Source organism: Haemaphysalis longicornis, unplaced genomic scaffold, assembly GCF_048455015.1.
Source record: "Haemaphysalis longicornis isolate Haplotype H1 unplaced genomic scaffold, Haemaphysalis longicornis Haplotype H1 scaffold_11, whole genome shotgun sequence".
NCBI classification, from domain to species: Eukaryota; Metazoa; Arthropoda; class Arachnida; order Ixodida; family Ixodidae; genus Haemaphysalis; species Haemaphysalis longicornis.
The window spans coordinates 47277210-47297818 of NW_027526214.1; the positions used below are offsets into that span (position 1 = coordinate 47277210).

At 51.2% G+C, this 20609-nt stretch overlaps 1 protein-coding gene across 1 annotated transcript; it reads left to right on the forward strand.

The window, feature by feature from the left end:
- Positions 1 to 1983: 1983 nt before the first annotated feature.
- On the forward strand, positions 1984 to 3967 carry LOC144160634 (uncharacterized). The gene is made up of 4 exons (XM_077691865.1): positions 1984 to 2283; positions 2434 to 2898; positions 2968 to 3156; positions 3956 to 3967. Exons 1-4 carry the CDS (start codon positions 1984 to 1986, stop codon positions 3965 to 3967), a joined length of 966 nt encoding a protein of 321 aa, XP_077547991.1.
- The last annotated feature ends 16642 nt before the right edge of the window (positions 3968 to 20609 follow it).

The following is a 20609-nucleotide window of genomic DNA, read 5'->3' on the forward strand; positions in this document are numbered from 1 at the left end:
AAAAATGAATTTAGGGCACTGCCACCATCGATTTACTGTTCAATCTATGTAGACGACGTTCAAGTCTCCTTCAAATGGTGTAACATGTCTATCTGCGAGCGTCAAATCCAGCTTGGTGTGAACAGGCTAGCCGGGTGGGCAGATAGCAATGTTTTTATATTTTATCCAACGAAGTGCACTTCTGTTTTGTTTTCCAAGAGGCGTGGAATTGGACTGGATTTAGACGTTGAACTCCACGGTGTCTCTATTTCTGTCAAAAAGGAACACAATTTTTACATATAATCTTTGATGAAAAGCTGACATTTATTCCACACATAAAAAACTAAAACATATATGCTTAAGAACACTGACTATCCAGAAGGTACTTTTGGTGCGGACAAAAACCTTTACGTGTTTTACCAGCCAAATAGGTTCACAGTTGGACTATGGTAGCGTTATCTGTGAATCGGCCACTAAAACATCCCTCAGGTTGCTGGACCAAGTGCTCCATCTGGGGCTCCGCCTGGCGTGGGGCCAATTCCGGGCTAGTCCAGATGAAAGCCTGTATGTAGAGTGCAACAAATGGAACGTAAAACATCAGAGAGCATACACAGATCTTTTTATGCTTTTAAATTTCATCTATGCCTCACTATCATTTCAAATCCGTTTTTTTATGATGCGTGCATGACTGAACTGCTTTTAAATCGACATCGTTCTCTGCGCCCTTCTCTTACAGAGTTAAAGAGGAAGCGTCAGAGCTTTCTTTCTACTTTTAGACACCATACAAACTTATGTAACAGGTTTTATAACACCATGGCATCTCCGCCCTGTATCATGCGACACAACTTCCGCACATGTAGAAAAAAATGGGCTCCAACATGTGCAATTCTGCAGCACTTCTTATATTATCAGCAGAAGTATCAATGTTCTGAATTATGAACGGACGCCTTTAAAACTGTCACCTTTTTGTCCTGCGCGGCGCATGGGCCCGGACCTAATGTCACTACGCCACGACACCGACCCCAACCGACGCCGCCAACACCGGCAAGCCCACAACCAACGGAGACGACCGTAAGCCTACCACCATCCTCCGAGACCGCCATGGAGGCCCAAGAAGACGAGGAATCTCCGCGAACAAGAGACGACGAGCAAGAGGCACGAACCCAAGGTGGAATAAGTGTTGCCGTCCGGTTACGACGCTGCACCGAAAGAATAGACCGCTTAGAGAAGAGAGTCGACGCTCTCGAGCATCGCATGAACGCTCGGTTCGCGGCAGTAGAGCGCCGCCTCGATGCGCTACAACAGTTCCTATACAGGAAGCTAGGCCGCGATGACGACGTGGCAGTAGAAGACCGCAGCCCAACCGTCAACACAAGGACATCGCCATGACCAGACAACCCCGGACCAACTCGACTCTCACAATTTGGCAATGGAACGCCAACGGCTTCCAGTGCCGGAAAGCAACGCTACTACAAATCATCCAGGGCGCCGAGAGGCCCCCGGACATCATAATGGTGCAAGAGACGCACACGGAGGACGCCCCGTCCCTCACGGGTTACAGAGCACACGCAAGCCCCCCGAGTGCACGAGACTGCGGGAAGGGGGCGGCGCAGGGCGTCTGCACCTTCGTGAAGAAGGGATCCCGTTTGTGAAGCACGAGGGCCTCCTCGGCCGCAGCGCACTGGAATACTGCGCAACCGAAGTGGTTCTAAGGAAGAAGAAGAAAGAGTCCATCCTCTTGGTGAACGTATACAGCAATCCCGCGCATCGCCAACAGAGATTCCGCACCATTCTGCACACGGCACTGGCGACGGCGCCGAGGGACACGATCGCGATTTGCGGAGACTTTAACGCCCCCCACAAAGAGCTCGGGTACAGCCGCACGACGCTGAAGGGCAAGGAGTTGCTAGACGAGGCGGCCGACGCCGCCTCGTCTAGCTCGAACACGTGCTGAACAACAGATGGCAACGCTACCTCGAGACGGAAGGGCTCTACCCCGACACCATGTTGGGTTTCCGGGAGAGGCTTAGCACTCAAGACGCCATGATCCAGCTACAACACGACATCCTGGACACGTCCGTCCGCACCCAAGACAACAGGGCCGTGCTGGGGCTGGACTTGAAGAGCGCGTTCGACGAAGTCAAGCATTCCGCCATCCTGGAACAGGCCGGCAGGCTCGGCCTGGGCAGACGATCCTACAACTACATCCGAGACTTTCTCTCGGAGCGGACCGTCGAAATACACGCGGGAGACCTCCAGCTGCCGCCGAAGAAGCTCGGGAGCACGGGAACCCCTCAGGGCTCGGTGATATCGCCGCTGCTCTTCAACCTCGTGATGATCGGGGTGGCGCGCAGACTCTCGGGGATCCCACAGGTCCGCCAAACCATCTACGCGGACGACATCACGCTGTGGGTCCCCGGGGGTAGCAACGGCCACATCGAAGACGCGCTGCAGACGGCGGTGGACGCCATCGAACACCACCTTGACGGTAAGGGCCTGCGGTGCTCGCCGCAAAAGTCGGAGCTGCTGATCGTCCCGCCGCCGGGCAAGTACCGTAAGAGGGAGGCGGAGGACTCGGCGAACATCAGAATCAGAACGAGGGACAGCGCCGTCATCCCCAGGGTAGACACGCTCCGGGTCCTCGGCATATGCCTCGAGGCCAGCAGAAGTAACAAGACCACGGTCGACCGCCTCGTCACCAAGATCGGTTCGGCGGCCAGACTCGTCCGACGTGTGGCGATGCGGCACAGCGGAATGAAGGAGGCCAACCTCCTCCGACTGCTCCAATCTTTTGCGATGAGCCACGTCGCCTACGTCGGCGCGTTCCACTACTGGCTACGGCAGGAGCGGGACCGCATCAACGCAGCCATCCGCAAGGCTTACAAGACGGCCCTGGGCTTGATATGCCGCACCAGCACGGCCAGGCTACTCGAGCTGGGGGTGCACAACACCCTCGAGGAAATCAGCGAGGCCCAAACGACGGCGCAGTTCGAGCGCCTCGCCTCCAAAAGAACGGGCAGGTGCATCTTGGAGCGCCTCGGGATGGGACCGAAGACCACGGACTCGCATCGGCACGAGACGACGCAGCTCCAGCCGGAGGTGATGCAGCGGCGCCGGATCCTCCCGCTACCCCGCAACATCCACCCCGACCGCAACCGCGGCCGCCGAGAAGCGAGGGCACGCGCTCTCGCCGCGACGCACGCAAACGACACGGGCGCCCTGTACGTGGACGCCGCCCGGTACCCCGACAGACGCGACGCCAACGCCGCGGTGGCGGTCCGCGCCACCACGGGTAAAGTGTACAGCGCCTGCAGCGCCCGCGCCCCGTCCGCCCGCCAGGCGGAGGAGACGGCGATCGCAGCTGCGCTGACGGACCCGCGATGCACCACGGTGATCAGTGACTCGCGCTCGGCCATCGCGAACTACGCCAAGAACAACGTGTGTGAAAGTGCTGTGCGCGTTGTGAGGTGTCGTGCAGTGATCAGTGAAGCGGTGCCGGCCACCCACCTCCGGTGGTTTCCGGCGCACACGGAGATCAGAGACGTGGGCGGTGGTCTTCCCAACCGCAACAAGACGGCGGACGCCGCCGCGCGAAGCCTGACCAACCGCGCGGCGGTGGCGACGGCGAGTCCGGCCGGCGGCCACCGAGCTGCCGGCGGGGCCCCCCCTCCTCCTCCGAGCTCCGCGGCGAAAGACCACCGAGAAGACGACGACGACGACGACGGGTGGGACCCGGAGACCCTCCTCACGTGCGGGGAGGTGCTGGAGTGGTACCGGCTCGGCCGCCGCACAGCGCCACCGCCCCACCCGGGACTCACGCGTACGCAGGCAGTGCTGTTACGCCAGTTACAGACACTATCGGTAATCACGCCGGCACTCGCACGCCACGTGTGCCCGGACGTCTACGTCAGTGATGTGTGCAGTGTATGTGAGCGTGGACGCGCAACTTTGGCCCACATCCTGTGGGACTGTGCAGTGCATCCTGTAAAAGCAGCGGACCTCTACGGCCGGTTGCCGGACACCATCGTCAGTGCCGCGAACTCACCGGACCTGACATCACAAACCTTCGTCGTCCAGCAGCTCGAGGCTGCTCTCGCCAGGCAGAGGCGGAGAGAGGCGCCGACGGGGGGGAAAGGGACGAGTTTCCGAGTACCTTTCGCGCGCCGCTCTCGCCGACGCCGGCGGGGCCTAGTCCCCAGGGCGACGTAAACGCGTTCGGGGGAGGGAGCGGCTCTGTGTAGCCCGGACCTCCCCTCTGCTGGCATTAAATAAAGTCTCTCTCTCTCTCTCATCTCTCAATAGTAATACTAGTATCATTACGGCAAATGCTTATGGTGCACTTGTTCAAGTTAATAATAAACTTCAGAGCCACATCCCAGAATCCATTATATATACAGATTCCCTGAGTGTTGTGCGGGCATTGTCGTCAACGGTCTTCCAAAAACCATGCTGTCAATCTGATAGTCAAGGGTGTTATGTCTGTATATGTCCACAAATTTGAACTCGTCCTTTGTTGTGTCCCTGGCCACTGTGGTATAGCCTTGAATGAATAAGGGGATTGTTGTCTGCTGCTGCTACAATCTTGAATACAGTAGAAATAACCACATTACCCTACACTGACGCGAAACCACACAACAGACAAAAACTTCGCAAAAATGGCAAAGACACTGGAGTAAACAAGTAGACAACAAGTTACATGTAATAAAACCACACTTGGGAACATAGACCACCGACACACGCAATAGATACACTGAAGTGTTCCTTGGATAGATTACAGATAGGTCACACACATGCAACGCACTCGCACCTTCTCACTGGATCTCCAAGTCCTCTGTGCAGCGGGTGCGGAGAGGCCATATGCATGATCCACATCCTCATACAATGTAAGGTACTCGAGATTACACGACGCAAACACTTTCCACGACTACACACACGACCTATTCCACCACACCCGTCAAACTTCTTAGGTGACGACACCATACTTTCTGTTCAGCGCAGATTTAGGTTCTTATCAGAAGTTCCTATTAGGTTCTTATTTAGGTTCCTATCAGTAAAACCCTGGTCCTATACACCAGCCACCTTATTTATCTTTTAACCACTCTTGTTCTTCCCACTGACCCTTTACACCAGCCGTGCTCAGTCTTTATCTGATTTTATTCCTGTTCCCTCATTATCAAAAAACTTTGCGTTTTTTGATAATGAGGGAACAGTCGGTCTTGCGCCATTACACTCAAGCCATCATCATCATCAGGTGTCGTGGCATAGATTGGAGAGGGCGTAGTTCCGCCGGGGTTCATTTCCTCAATGCTTTCGGGTGTGCTTGAGGCCGGTGACGCAGAAACAAGAGACTATGCTACCCTTACCACGGGTAGCCGCCTCAAGCACTGCCTGTCTGGCAAGTGGAGTGTGACGGGGGCGTCTACCGCACGCCCCCCTAGCGGTGTGCGGCAGTGGTAGCAAGTCATCTGGGATCGACGACGGCGAAGTTTTGAATAATGTCCAACCTGCACAGACACGGTTACACCCACTTGTATATAGATAGTACCCATCGCGGAAATACACTGCTTCAGCATCAACCAAAGTTTCTGGCATCTGCTCTCCCACCGCGTAATATTTTGGTAGAACTGGTTAGTAGTTTTCTAGCCAAGGGCTCCCGCGACACCCCGAAAGTCTTCGGAAGCCTTGCGCGTTGGCTAACCCCAGCCCCGTACTTCATTGGACACGCCAATATCTCTATCCTTTGGGTTCTCACTGAAGACCCGGAGAGACCAGCCGTCAAGTGACCTACTGTGTCAAGACCAGACGAATATGCGGCTGCTTCACTTCCGTCCAATAGTCCGGCATGTTTCCAGCGGTATTCGACGTTCCATACTTGCACTTGCGGGCGTAGCGGTACAGGACCATTGTCCACTTATTGATAACCATCCGCGGTGCAAAGGAGTGCACAGATCATACTTATCTCTATATCACTGCCACCGATCAATCAGTGTGTCCTCACGATTAAGAACATATTAAACCAATGGATATTGTCGCGAACATCCGAGTGTAATGCCTCACTGAGTCACAGCCCCGAATCGATGGACTGGTTGTACCGTGGACCGGTTTTACCATGCAAAATCTACGCTAGGCCACTTGTACTTCTGTCATTCACCTTCTTAAACATGCATCAAATCATAGACAAAACTGGATCTTGAAGTCCGTTGTGCCTCCACGTAACCAAATACACAAGCACACAACCGTTAAAGAAAAATAATTATTGCCTTGACTGTTGTTTGCTATATAAAAGCAGGAATGAAAGGATTAGGAAACGCTATTACGAAGAAGGTTGTTCGCTTATGCGTATACTCGCCAATTCATTGGTGAAAAGACGTACCAGCAGTGTAGACAAAGAAAATTGTGGATATATACCAAACCTGCCTACTCCAGCAAACAAAAAATGGGTTGATTAACGTTGTCATACAATTGCAAAACCAAGTTTCAAAACCTCAAGATATATATATATATATATGTATACACATATATATTTATATATGGCAGTGTTGGTGCCTTAGGGAGCTTAAGAGGGTTCAACGCTGGTGGACCACTCTTATGTAGTAGACGCTCGAGTCACTGCCCGGGGGTTAAACAGACGGTCCCCTTCACCCAGAGTAGTCCGAGTGGCGCTCGCTACCACCCCCAAGCGCAGGAAACAAACACACCTGAACATAAATACCCGAGAAAGTGGAGGCTAACGTAGCCCCGGCGGTAGAGTACTGTTTATCGCACCAGACTAATATTCTGGAGGTCGTGGGTTCGAATCCCACCTGGCGGGCATTTTTCTCCACTTTCTTATTTTACAAATTCTTTATCTGTTTCAAAGACCTGCTACATCCTCCGCTTTGCTTGCTTTCCGGTGTTTTCTTGACTGCCAGTTCTTATATATATATATATATATATATATATATATATATATATATATATATATATATATATGTATATATATATATATTGTTACGAGGCATATGCGAATACGCTGTTTATTTACAGATAATTACAGCTGAAGGCCAAGAGACCAAGGCAAGAAATCCAATGCAGCTCGTGCCAGTCCGTTTCTGCTCGATCTCTTCTTCGTCTCTCGGCTTGCTGTACGCGCCCACTGATGAGGCACATACCCATAGGTGAAGTGTACGATGGATTAACCACCTGGTGGTCACGTTCAATGCTATGTGAAATGTTCCGGGTGTTACGTAGCATGACCCCCCCCTCCGGCGGGGTAAGCACCGTCTCCGTGACCATTTGAAATTAGGCTCAGGGAGCAGGTGGGGCCATTGAGAAATAGGCTTGAGGCGGCCGACGTGGACTGGTTGAGCTGCCGGGTCCCGGGACGGTGAGGACGAAGCAACAGGAACGATTTCGTAGGTGACCGGTGTGACCATGCCCTTAATGCGATAGGGGCCTTTGAAGCGAGGCTGGAGTTTTTCGGAAAGTCCAATTCGGCAGCATGGCGTACTGACCAGGACCAAGGAACCGGGCGTAAAATGGGCGGTGCTATGTTGCTGGTCATAGCGGTGCTTCTAAGCGGACTGGGAAGCCGAGAGCTTGGCACGGGCAACCTGGCGCGCCACATCAGCGCGAGCGACAGCATCACGAGCATATTCTTTAGCAAGAGGTGTCGCATCAGGAAGGAGGGTATCCAATGGAAGAGTGGGTTCGCGGCCGTAGAAAAGAAAAAAATGGAGAATAGCCACCGGTGGCATGGTGGGATGAGTTATACGCGAACGTAACAAATGGCAAAGTGACGTCCCAATGCAGATGATCCGCCGAGACGTACATTGCGAGAATGTCGGTGATGGTCTTGTTCAATCTTTCCGTCAATCCATTAGTCTGAGGATGGTAGGCAGTGGTTAGCTTGTGCTTTGTGCGACAAGAGCGGAGGAGGTCGTCAACAACCCGAGACAGGAAGTACCGTCCACGGTCGGTGAGGAGCTGACGAGGAGCACCGTGGTGTAGGATAACGTCTTGAAGCAGGAAATCATCAATGTCTTGTGGGAAGGGCTCGCGTAATAGCGTAGCGGGTCGCATTATCGGTCGCGACAGCAATCCAGCGTCTTCCTGAATGGGACAGAGAAAAAGGACCGAGTAGGTCCAAACCCACACGAAAGAAAGGTTCGGAAGGAATCTCTATGGGATGGAGCGGTCCGGCTTGGCACAAGGAAGGGCGTTTCCGGCGCTGGCACAGGTCACACGCCTTTACGTAGCGGCGGACTAAGCGGTATATTGCAGGCCAAATAAAAGCGCTTACGCACCCGGTCATAATTTCGAGCGATGCCAAGGTGGCCCACCGTCGCTTCGTCGTGCAGCTGGTGAAGGATGTCAGGCCGGAGGTGCTCAGGCACAACGAGAAGCTCGGCAGGGCCATCTGCGCGAAAGTTGCGGCGGAATAGTATGCCGTCACGGAGAAAAAATGCGTTTAATTCAGGGTCTGACGGGATGTTAGTGAGACGGTCAATAATCGACCGCAATGGTTTGTCGCGGCGCTGGTGGTCGGCGATGTTGGTAAAGTCGGATAGTGCAAGGACGCAAGAATCGATGTCGTGGTCAGCTGTGTCCTGTTGGTCGACTGGTTCACGTGACAGGCAGTCGGCGTCGCTGTGGAGCCTGCCAGAGTTGTAGGCCACGGAGAAGTCATACTTCTGAAGGCGCAAAGCCCAGCGACCAAGAAGGCCTGTAGGATCTTTTAAGGAAGCCAGCCAGCATAGCTCATGGTGGTCAGCGACCGCGGAAAAAGGACGTCCGTATAAATGTGGGCGAAATTTGTTGACGGCCCATACAATAGCCAGGCATTCCCGTTTGGTAATTGAATAGTTTCGCTCTGAAGGTAAAAAAAGGCGACTGGCGTACGCTATTACTCGTTCAAGGCCAGCGTTCTTCTGAACCAATACGGCACCGATGCCGTGGGCACTCGCGTCTGTGTGGACTTCGGTCGGAGCGGAACCGTCAAAGTGCGCCAGAATAGGTGGATTTGTGAGCCGGTCGACGAGGGTTGAAAAAGCGGCAGCTTGATCAGGGCCCCTAGAAAACAGGGTATCGTGCTTAAGAAAATCCGTGAGTAGTCTGGCAATTGCAGCGAAGTTCTTGACGAAGCGGCGAAAGTAGGAGCAGAGCCCTACAAAGCTGCAAACGTCTTTCACAGATCGAGAAACAGGAAATTCTTTTACGGCGCGGATTTTGTCTGGATCAGGTTGAACTCTGGTAGCGTCCATGAGGTGCCCAAGGATCTTGATTTGACGGCAGACGAAGTGTTATTTTGACGAATTGAGCTAAAGTCCAGCTCTGCGAAAAACGGCCAGGGTGTCAGAGACGCGATGTAGGTGGGTCTCAAACGTGGGAGAAAAGACGATAGCGTCGTCCAGATAGCATAGGCATGTCGTCCTTTTAAATCCATGAAGAAGCGAGTCCATCATTCTTTCGAATGATGCTGGCGCATGGCACAGACCAAACGGCATTACCTTAAATTGGTACAGTCCGTCTGCTGTCACAAAAGCGGTCTTTTCTCGGTCCATGGCGTCAACTTGGCGTCGACTGCGATTTGCCAGTATCCGGATCTAAGGTCAATGGACGAGAAATATGACGCGCCATGCAGTCAATCGAGGGCGTCGTCAATGCGAGGAAGTGGGTAAACGTCCTTTTTGGTTATTTTGTTCAAATGTCTGTAATCGACACAAAATCGCCATGAGCCGCCTTTCTTTTTACCCATTACGACTCGTGACGCCCACGGACTCGAAGATGGCTCAATAACATCTTTTTTCAACATCTTCTCTGCTTCCCGCTGGATGACGGTACGTTCGGCGTGGGACACACGATATGGATGGCGGCGAATAGGGGTCTTGTCACCAGTGTTAATGCGATGTGTCACACTAGAAGTCTGGCCCAAAGGACGGTTGTCCAAGTCGAAAATGTCCCGATAGGACGCTAAAAGACATTGGAGCTCACGGGCTTGCGGATGTGGAAGGTCCGACGCTATCATCCTCATAAAATCACTGGTAGTCGGTGAAATGTCCCGTTGGCCGTATAGTTCACCGTCAGCGGCGTCGTGGTAACAGAGGAAAGCTCGCATTCGGCCAGGGGGATGAGTATAGCCAGAGACATTCCCGGGGGAAGAACTTGGGGGGAGAAACCGAAGTTCAAAAAATGTGAGACCTATTTCGTTCGTCTCGGCCGTCACAACTGTGTAAGGAAGAGTCACGTTACGTTCGAAGACTACATCGGTGAAGGGAGAGACGAGGTATTCACCATCTGGGACTGGCGGGCGCGACGATAACGGTACGTAGGTCATGGTCTTCGGTGTTAATCGAGCATGCTCGGTGCAGCAAAGCCGGTAAACAGGCTTGGTCTCGTCAGGGGGCATGGTGGGCAGCTTAAGACGTAAAACGCCCGCGGCGCAATCAATGAGGGCGGCGTAGTCAGTCATAAGGTCTAGTCCCATTATAATATCGTAAGGACATGCTTCTAAGACTGTGAACAAGACAGGGATGTCTTTTCTGGCAAATATGAAGCGGGCGGAGCACATTCCGGCTACGGTGGTCGTTCCTCCGTCGGCGACTCGTACGGTGCGGCATACAGCAGCCGTAAAAACTTTGCAAGAGTGCGGCGAAGGTTCGATCTCATTACCGAAATATTGGCGCCTGTGTCGACTAGCGCGCTAACACGAACACCGTCAACGTGAACGTTCATCAAATTGGGTTTCGTAATCTTAGTCAACAGAGGATTTCCAGGCCGGGTAATTAATGCAGCATCACCTCCGGGAGCTGCACTGGCTAGGTTTCAGTAATAGAGGTCGAGAAAGTAGGCGACGGGGTTTGGAGGCGGGGCTGCGGCGAACGCGACTGGCGACGCTGAGTTGATGACGGGCGGCTAGTGCTGTTGCGTCTTGTGTTGTCAACTGCGAAGGGCTGCTGAGGACAGGGAGGAAATTGTCGAGGGTGGTAGTCCGAGTATCGGTTGTCGAGGAACCGTGGACGTGGAGAGGACGACCTGCTGCTCCGGCAGTAACGGGCGACAAGTCCAACGTGATGGCAGTTGAAACAAATGGGACGGTCATCGGCTGTTTTCCATTCGGCAGGGCTGCGCAGTCGGAACCGTGGTGGAACATCGTAGCGCGGCGGGACATCACTACGAGTAGAGGGTGCGCGGACCCCGTCGCAGGGATCGTAGAGTCCCAAGGCTCAAACCGATTGAAGGCCCAGGGCGGCGATCTCGTCTCTAACGACGGCTTCAACGAGGGAAATCGCGGGGGCGGTCCGGTCATGCGTGTAAGGAGAAGCAGCGACTGGGGTCATAGCCTTGATCTCCCGGCGCACTGTTTTGGTCAGGCTCTCAGTTTGAGCCGCCGTGTTTGGCCCGTTGGTGTGCGCGGTGGCAGCGTCACATCTTGACAAGACGAAGTTGCCGCTGTGTGAGGCAGTCGAGCAAACTGGTAGGCAATGCGACGACATTTTACCTCCTATAACCGTCGGCATTCCTTCAGGATGGCATCACCGGTAGGGCAATCCTTACAGATCAGCAGATGGAAGGCGTCATGTGCAATGCCTTTGAGTACGTGGCCCACCTTATCGGCTTCGGACATTTGCGAATCTACCTTTGAACAGAGCCCAAAACATCTTGTATATACGTGATGTAGGATTCGGTTGTCGACTGGGAACGGGATGCGAGCTGTTGCTTTGCGGCGAGCTCGAGTTCAACGGGTGGGCCGAATACTTCGCGCAATTTTGCTTTACACGCGCCCCAGCTGGTCAATGTGTGGTCATTTGTTCAAACCAGGTGTTGGCCGTTTTTCTCAGAAGATAAGGCAGATTAGCCAGCATGATTGTCTCATCCCACCTGTATTGGGCGCTGCCACGTTCAAACATGCGGGTCCACTCTTCCACGTCGGCACCATCCTCACCGGTAAATAACCCTGGGTCACGGGGCTGGGAAACGATGATGACTGGCGCGGGGGGTGACGTCTCGGGGGGAGTAGACATTTTTCGTCGACTACTGTGTCGCCCACTCCGAAGCTCCGTCGTTGGGTGTAGCTGCGCTGGTGACGGGCACAGGAAGGGAAGTCCGCAACCTCCACCAAAAAGATGTTACAAGGCAGATGCGAATAAGCTGTCTATTTACAGATAATTGCATATGAAGGCCAAGAGACCAAAGCCAAAGAATCCAATGCAGCTCGTGCCAGTCCGTTTCTGCTCGATCTATTCTTCGTTTCACGGCTTGCTGTACGCGCCCACTGATGAGGCACATAACCATAGGTGAAGTGTACCATGAATTGACCCCCTGGTGGTCCAGTACAATGCTAATATAAAATGTTCCTGGTGTGTGTGTATATATATATATATATATATATATATATATATATATATATATTCATAATATGTATATTTATATATATATATATATAATATTGTTACGGTGCAAAGGGTTTATTTACGGCCCTAAATAGGATTAAGAGCGCTGAAGCAGGCGACCGCCGATCCTGCGGTCAGTACGAGTGCGGTTTGTGGTCCACTTCCTCTTCTGCTCCACGACGTGGCCGAGTTCAGTTTTGCAGCTTCTCTGTCCAGGTATCCTTACGCGAGAGATAACGCAGGTGACATCCCTGAACCGATAGACGACAACTTATGGTGTCGTGTAATGAAACAAGAACTTGCTGTACAGTCCCCGTTTGCGTACAGGCGTCCACAACAATACCATGTCGCCTTTAGCGTACGAAACCGCACGATGTCGACTGTCGTAAAGGCGTTTTGAGCGGCGCTGGGAGTGCAGGGTTCGTAAACTAGTGAGGCGACGAGCTTCTTCAGCGAGACACAGTGTGCGCGAAACGGATGTGTCGTGACCAAAAGAAAAGGGCAGTATTGTATCCAGGGTGTTAGGAAGTGTACGGGTGTAGAGCAAATAGAACGGGCTGTATCCAGTGGTCTCATGTTGGGCCGTGTTATACGGGTATGTGATGAATGGCAAAATTTCATCCCATTTTTTGTGGCGAGAGTCAACATACATCGCACTCATGTTGGTGAGAGTCCTGTTGGTACGCTCGGTCAAGCCGTTTGTCTGAGTATGGTAGGATGTCGAGTTACGAAAGTGCGTCGAACAAAGGCGCCGCGAGTCTTCCACAACAACAGCGACGAACTGACGTCCACGGTCGCTGATAATCACGCGGGGAGCACCATGCCTAAGGATGACGAACCGGATCAGGAATGTCGAAACGATGTCTGCCTTCGCAGCTGCTACAGCCGCAGTTTCTGCATAACGTGTCAGGTGGTCAACGCTGACAATGATGTAGCGATTACCGGTCGAAGAGCGTAGAAACAAACCGAATAAATCAATGCCGACTTGGTCAAAGGGGAAACAAGAAGGTGCGATAGGCGGGAGTAGGCCAGATGGAATGCTCGTTGGGGGGCGCTTGTTGTGCGGACATCGGAGGCAACTCGACACATATTATTGAACTTCATGGCGCATTTTGGTCAGAAGAATCTTTCTTGGGTACGGTGTAAAGTTCCTATGTAACCCGTGTGAGCGGCAGTAACATCGCCATGCATGGTGCGTACAACTGAAGCGCGCAGAGGTTATGTCACGACAAGAAGAAAACGTGCTCCCCAAGGCATGTAGTTATTCTTGTAGATTAGCCCGTGATGCAGTGAGTTGCGCCGGTGAGCCGTAGGATCAGCAGTAGCAGCGAAGAGGTGCTGGATGCTCTGGTCTTTCTGCTGTTCTGAATGGAAGATAGCAACATCGGGGAATTCTGTGTCTAGAGCTGCCAGACAGACATCGAAATGGTCTTTCTCCCGATTAGTGCACGCATTTGGCAAGCGGGAAAAGACAATCAGCGTCTGCGTGCCGACGTCCACTCTTGTAGGCAATAACGAAGTCGTACTCTTGAAGCTTTAAGGCCCACCGTGCTAGTTGGCCGTTAGGGTCATGGAGGCCAGTCAACCAGAAAGCGCGTGGTGGTTGGTGATGACTGTAAAGGGACGGCCGTACACGTACGAACGAAATTTGCTAATCGCGAAGATGACAGCCAGGCATTCTTGCTCGGTGACTGTGTAATTGCGCTCAGATTTGCTGAGGCAACGACTGGCGTAAGCGATCACATGCTCAGCACTGCTATGCCACTGTATGAGCACCGCACAAAGTCCAACACCACTAGCGTCCGCATGTAGTTCGGTGGGAGCGCCTGGGTCAAAGTGGCCAACGATAGGGCCCGATGGGAGGAGATATTTAGGGTGGGAGAATGAAGCTTCACACTCGGCGGTCCAAGTAAAGGCAGTACCTTTGTGGAAGAGGCTTGTGAGGGGACACTCCAAATCTGCAAAGCGGGGCACAAAACGACGCAAGTACGAACAAAGCCCCAAGAAGCTTCAGAGCTCTCACACTGATTGTGGTGGCCTACATCTCTCAACAGCAGTGATCTTTTGAGGCTCCGGTCTCACGCCATCCTTATCAACAAGGTGTCCTAAAACCAGCGTTCGACGCTCACCAAAACGATATTTCTTGGAGTTCAACACTAATCCGGCACCTTTTAGGCAGCTGAGGACTGTCTCGAGTCATGCATTGTGCTCGTGAAAAGTTCGTCCGAAGATGACTATGTCGTCGAGGTAGCAAAGACATAAGTCCCATTTCAGACCGTGCAGAATTGTGTCCATGAGTGGTTCGAATGTCGCTGGCCGGTTGTAGAGGCCGAATGGCATCACGTTAAGCTCAAAAAGACCATCCGGAGGAACGAAGGCTGTTTTTTCTCTGTATTTTGGGTCCATGGGGATCTGTCAATAGCTGGGTTTTAAATCTATTGACATGAAGTAAGATGCAGAGTGCAGGCAATCAATGACATTATCAATTCTGGGCAGCTGATAGACGTTTTTTGGTGTTCGCGTTGAAACGTTGGTAGTCCACACAAAACCTCCAGGTACCATATTTCTTTTGTACGAGGATCACAGGCGCTGCACATGGGCTGGCAGACTCGCGTATGACACCCTTTTGTAACAACTCTTTGACTTGCTCAGAGAGTATCTTCCACTCAGATGGGGCCACCCTGTAAGGTTTCTGCCGAACGGGGTGCGCCGATCCGCTATCTATAGTGGGTCGAGTTCTGGAGGCTGGAAGTGTCGACTGCGAAACATCCTCTGAGAAGCTGAAGACAGAGGCATGTCGAGAAAGTATGTCTACCAACGCGTTTCGTTCATCCGAGGAGAGCGACTTATTGACCATACCGAGAAGCTTCGAGGTCGGGAAAATGTCAGCAGGAGCACCGTCATCAGCACGCAAAGCGGCGACTGAAATGTGGTCGTTTGTCTCGTACTCGGCCAGCTTCATATCCCGCGGTAACACCACGCTCTACGAAGAACAGTTCAGAGCGCACAAATAGCTACGTCCTGGTTGAACAGATATGACACAACGGGGCACCAAAAGGTCTTTCTTCGCAGAGTTCGGGGAGAGTGGTTCCACTACAGCGTCAAATACACCGATCTCACTTATAGCACTCACTTGTACGACCGCCAGAGACCACGCTGGTATAACGGTGTCCTCAGAAACACGCAAAGTATCAATATTTTCATGGGTATGTGGCTCATTATCGAGTGCAGGGAACCGTAAGCTGCTAACAGAAAGTTCGCCCGTCGCACAAGCGACAGTGCACCGCCATCGCGCAAGAAGTCGATGCCCAAAATTACGTCATGGGTTGACTTTGGCATGCATTGCGAATTCCGCTTTGAACGTCCGTCCCCCGATAGCAACATTAAATGTACACACACCAAGAGGGTGCAGCTGCTCCCTACCGACTCTATGGAACAAGGTTCCCTTGTCCCATTTGAACATCACTTTACATCCCAGGCGATCTTTAAAAGCATTACTCATAATTGAAACCGTTGCACCACTGTCAACTAAAGCCACTGTAGAAACACCGTCCACGAGCACTTGCACTTTGTTCGTCATCATAAATACTGGCACAGGTCGTTTATCTGTGGAAAGCTGTCCGGCGACCTCACCTCCATCGGTCGCGCCGGATAGTTTCCCGGCGAAGGGGATGCTGCGCGGTGACCAGGCGACGGGGATCAGCGCTGTCGTCCAGCGGGTGGTGTTATGTGTGATCGGAGGTTGCAGGAGAAGCGTTGCGCTGCGAGCTGGTCCGAATATTGTTGGCGGGAAGCGAGAACTGATACCCGTGACTTTCGGCAGTGTGGTTAGAACGTCCTGAAGCAGTATCCCGGGAATTCTGTGTTTGCTCTTCGCGACGACGGCGGCAGAACCTTGCAATGTGGCCCGGAATTCCTCAACAGTGGCACGCAGGCTGCGGGCGGCGAATTCTGTCGGGTTGCATGAAGGCAGTGGGCTGTGTGTGAGGTCTGTATTCCCGTCGACCTTCACCGTATTATTCTTAATATCGGCGTGAGTACACACCGCGTGATGAGGACCAGGTATTCGTTTCAGCTGGTTCAAATGAGTAACGGTGGTTGTCGAAGTTATAAGAGCTCCGGGTAGGGTGGAAACGGTGATCGTCAAAACTAGCAGTGTTTACAGACGGATGAAACTCTGTAGGGGCCCATGAACGTCGTGGAGAATCATCTCGCGGAGCGTAGTAGCCGATCGGTGCACGTCGCATCAGGGCATCACATGGCGGATGGCAGTCGCAACTGGTGTCGATGCGATGCACCAATTCGGCATGTCGACGCAGGTCTTCCCGAACTATTGGCCGTATCGTCGATGACACGTCCATGGCCTGGGTGTCGTCTACGCTGGCTATAGTGGTGACGTTTGGCAAGCGACCAAACTTTGGTGCGATACGACAGGTCTTCAGGGCGGCGAATGCCTGACAATGTTGTATGACGTCTTCTACTGTGTCCAGGCTCTCCTCACTGAGGAGGAAAGCATACACGTCTTCAGCGATACCCTTAAGAATGTGCGCAACCCGGTCTTCTTCGGACATTGGGGGATTCACAATCCTGCACAATTTCAATACATCTTCTATGTAGGTAGTGCAAGACTCCCCAGCCACTTGTGCTCGCTGATGCAGCGTCTGCTCTGCTAGCTTTGTTATGCCATCGAATCCCCAAAGCACTTCTTCATATCCTCTACTAGCCGGTCCCAAGTGGTTAGCTTCGCCTCGTGGTTTTCAAACCACGTAAGTGCGGTGCCCATCAAGAATACCTCGATGCTTGCCCGCTAGGCGGCCGCATCCCAGTGGTTAAACTTGCTCACCCGGTCGTAATAAACGAGCCATTCGTCGAAGTCGTCCCATTCGTTTCCACGGAACGTACGTGGCTCCCTGTACGGCTACCAGTGGGCCATCGGCATGGCTTGGACTCTTTTTGTAGCCCCAGTCAGAGGTACATGCTGCGGGGAGAGATCGGCAACTCGGCGGCTATGACGAAGTTCCAGTGGCTATGTCTTCCTTCCAAGGCTACCCCGCGCCTCCACCACAAACTGTTACGGTGCAAAAGGTTTATTTACGGCAGCAAATAGGAATAAGGGCGCTGAAGCAGGCGGCCACCAACCCTGCGGTCAGTACGAGTGCGGTTCGTCGTCCACTTCCTCTTCTGCTCCACCCCCTGACGCATACCCTGCTTGGGGATTGGTCGCGACTAGTTTAACGCTGTACAGTTTCGAGTGTGACAATATATTATAAAAACATAATATTTTATACGAAGTTTCGGAAGGGGTCCAGCCTATTTCTTGTAAAGTACAAAGATCGAATACGGGGTATATAAAGTCTCGTGGATAGCGCTGCGAGCAGGTGGACCGATGATTTCAATAAGTAACAAAAAGAAAGTACAGCGAGAAACAAGTAGCAAGTTAGAAAGTAAAGAAACCTAGTGCATGATCTGGCGCGCAGGCAATCCATCTCAATATACAACGCGACGAAAAGATAAAGCGCGGCACTCAGGAAGTGTGGTTCTTCAGCGACTGGCCACCCATGCACAGCAATATTAGGAAAAGAAAAAAAAGGAAGGGAAGTTAGGCATCTTACTCCAAAGGAGCTAAAACAACCTGCCGCAAGCATGGAATCGAAAATTTGTCCTTCAGACACTGGGGAATGCCAAATGCCAGCTATGTCTTAGAAAGAAGGCGAAATTAAAATTCAAGAGCACATGAGTGCGGATTAGCAAGGGGCTGCGTCCTTAAAGCAAAATGCCAGCGCCTCTCCAAGAGACCAGGTAATAGCCACCAAAGGGTTGTCCAAAGCTCGTGTTCCGGGCAGAAAGCGGACGATGACGACCCCCGATGGTAGCCGACGTCGAGGGAGAGCTGCGGGAGCCACCAAAGCAGGAAAGAGCACAGGCTGTACGAGTGCCTTGAGAAATGACTTACAGGGCAGCAAATGAACAAAGAAACAGCAACACACAAAAAAAAGCCCTTGGATAAACCTCCGGCTCAAGACAGGAAAAGGGTGTGTATAACGAATTTGTAGCTTACATTTCATATTCGTGCAAGTACCAAGGGCTTGCACAGTATGGAAAAAAGAAAAACAAAAATGTGACGCACGTACGAGAACAAATTTTCTGTGATATAAGAAACAAATCACTCTTCGTAGCCCGTCATCAATGGCAGTATTCATTTGCGCACAGCCTTCTTTAAACCAACTTACAAACAAAAGAACAAAGAATATGCGCGTAGAAATAAAAGGACATGGGGAAACATATCAGTTAACAAAAGTAGCTTTGCAAAGGGACAGTTAGGGCACAAAATCAATTAGGCATACGGAACAAAAACTCATTGACAAAACTAAACCGAATAGTTTTTTGAAAGTTTAATGATGTGATACAGTAACATTGCGTGCATAAGGAGAAATACAGCATACGGAACAATAACGCGTTGACAACCAGCCAGTGCTTGAGAAGTGTCAGATGCGATACGGGCCCCTGCAAGGTCTAGGCTTGAAGGCACGACAGCCTTCCTGGAGACTCATTTATACCCCCTTTGAGGGATATGATTGCCCGGCTGTCCTGTAGTAATGGGTTTTACATCCAGATAGGGGCCCCCTGGCCGTAAATTGGTCGAACGGGTTTATTGTTTATTGTTCAAACGCAATGCAGAAGGAGGTCCCGAAGTTCCTAAGAACTGCCCGGGGGACCTCAATTGAAAATATATCAAACATTGTTACATTTAAAATCAGCGACAGTTATACATGACTAAATAAAGCAACCTGACTAGTACAAAAAATCACTTCATATACAAATTAGTTTAGACATTGTAGAAGAATAATATACGTCATGAAATGTCGAAAAATACAGTAATCAGCATACCCAGAGCCTAATTCAGAAGTTAACTCGCAACTGAAAGCTGAGGAGAAAAATACTGCGTACAAACAAGCATAATGCATAATTGACGAATCACACAGAAACTTAGAAAACATAACATTTAAGGAATCCTGTGAATTTATCCATCCATATGTTATATAGGTGTAATTAAACATTGCTTCACCCTTTTACTGAACAGTGTTGCCGTGCGAGAGGATTTTTTATGGTTAGGGGGGCGGTTTCATAGTGAAATAACCATGATGTTCGCAGTAAATTGACCATATTTTCTTTTGAATTTGGGTAGTAAAACATTGTAATTGCGGAAAACAGCGTGTTATTGTGATTACGCAGATCAGTAGCTGATAGGCTTTCAATAAATATTTCCTGGGCACGAGCACGGTAAATCATTGTGGTTACTTTTTGCTAAGAAATATCTATCCGGCGCAAGATATGTTTATTACAGTTGATGGGTTTTCAAAGGGGAGTTAAGACTTTGTTTTTGCTGCGGATCTGTGGTTGATGATGCGAGTTCTCGAATACTTTTTAGTCAGTACAATGTAATCCGCACCTCAAGCATCACATTCTAGGAGGTAAACTATATTATCCAGTGTCACAAATAAACTTGGCCCTGATCTGCACGGAAAAGTCGAATTCCCTGCTCTGACCGCTTGTTGTTGGAGTCCTCAGCAGACACTGTTTGTAACGGAGTTTTCCAGATGGTGTGGAACCTGCGAAACTAGTTTCTTTTCATCGACACTATGTTACAATGTTTGGGATGTTTTTTGCCGGTGATACACCATGCATGAAAGGTCTGGGATGACGTGCTTTATTCTTCACTCTGGAGCAAGATGTTGTGGTGTCTCATTATTTCATGGATGTTTGGGTGTAATGCCGAATATGTCAAAATCAGGTTGAATTGTGACCTAGAAGTGGTGGTTTTATTGCCACTAATAAGTATCAAAGGCTTCTGTTCTGATGCCTTCTTGATCGAACCTTGTATGAGTGGTTATGTGTATTTTTGTCGGGCGACGTCAATGCGGAGCTGATCACAATTTGAAGCGAAACTATTCTGTATAGAGCACATGTTGCGAAAGCGTAGGGCTTGGCTGTGTGGAATGGCGCATTTGCAGTGTCTCACATGGCTGCTGTCAACGGTGAAATATTGGTGTCGTCAGTGGGTTTTTGTTACACCAAAGTAGCCAGTCTGTGTCCTTTAGTTGCTATCTGCTGGTCAAAAATTTTTTTGTTGAAGTTGAATGCTCTTGTGAGAAGAAAATATGACTGTGAGCATTGTTAAATTCGGATATGAATTTATTTAAGGTTTCCTCACCATGAGACCGAACAAAAAATGCCGTCGATGTACCGCTTTTGAAACAG

What these genes read in the sequence shown, in the direction of transcription:
- LOC144160634 (XM_077691865.1), top strand. Translation starts at nt 1,984, where the DNA reads ATGTTGGGTTTCCGGGAGAGGCTTAGCACTCAAGACGCCATGATCCAG. An exon ending in CGGGAACCCCTCAGGGCTCG is followed by an intron (nt 2,284 to 2,433) that starts GTGATATCGCCG and finishes GACGCGCTGCAG; the next exon opens with ACGGCGGTGGACGCCATCGA. An exon ending in TGATATGCCGCACCAGCACG is followed by an intron (nt 2,899 to 2,967) that starts GCCAGGCTACTC and finishes ACGACGGCGCAG; the next exon opens with TTCGAGCGCCTCGCCTCCAA.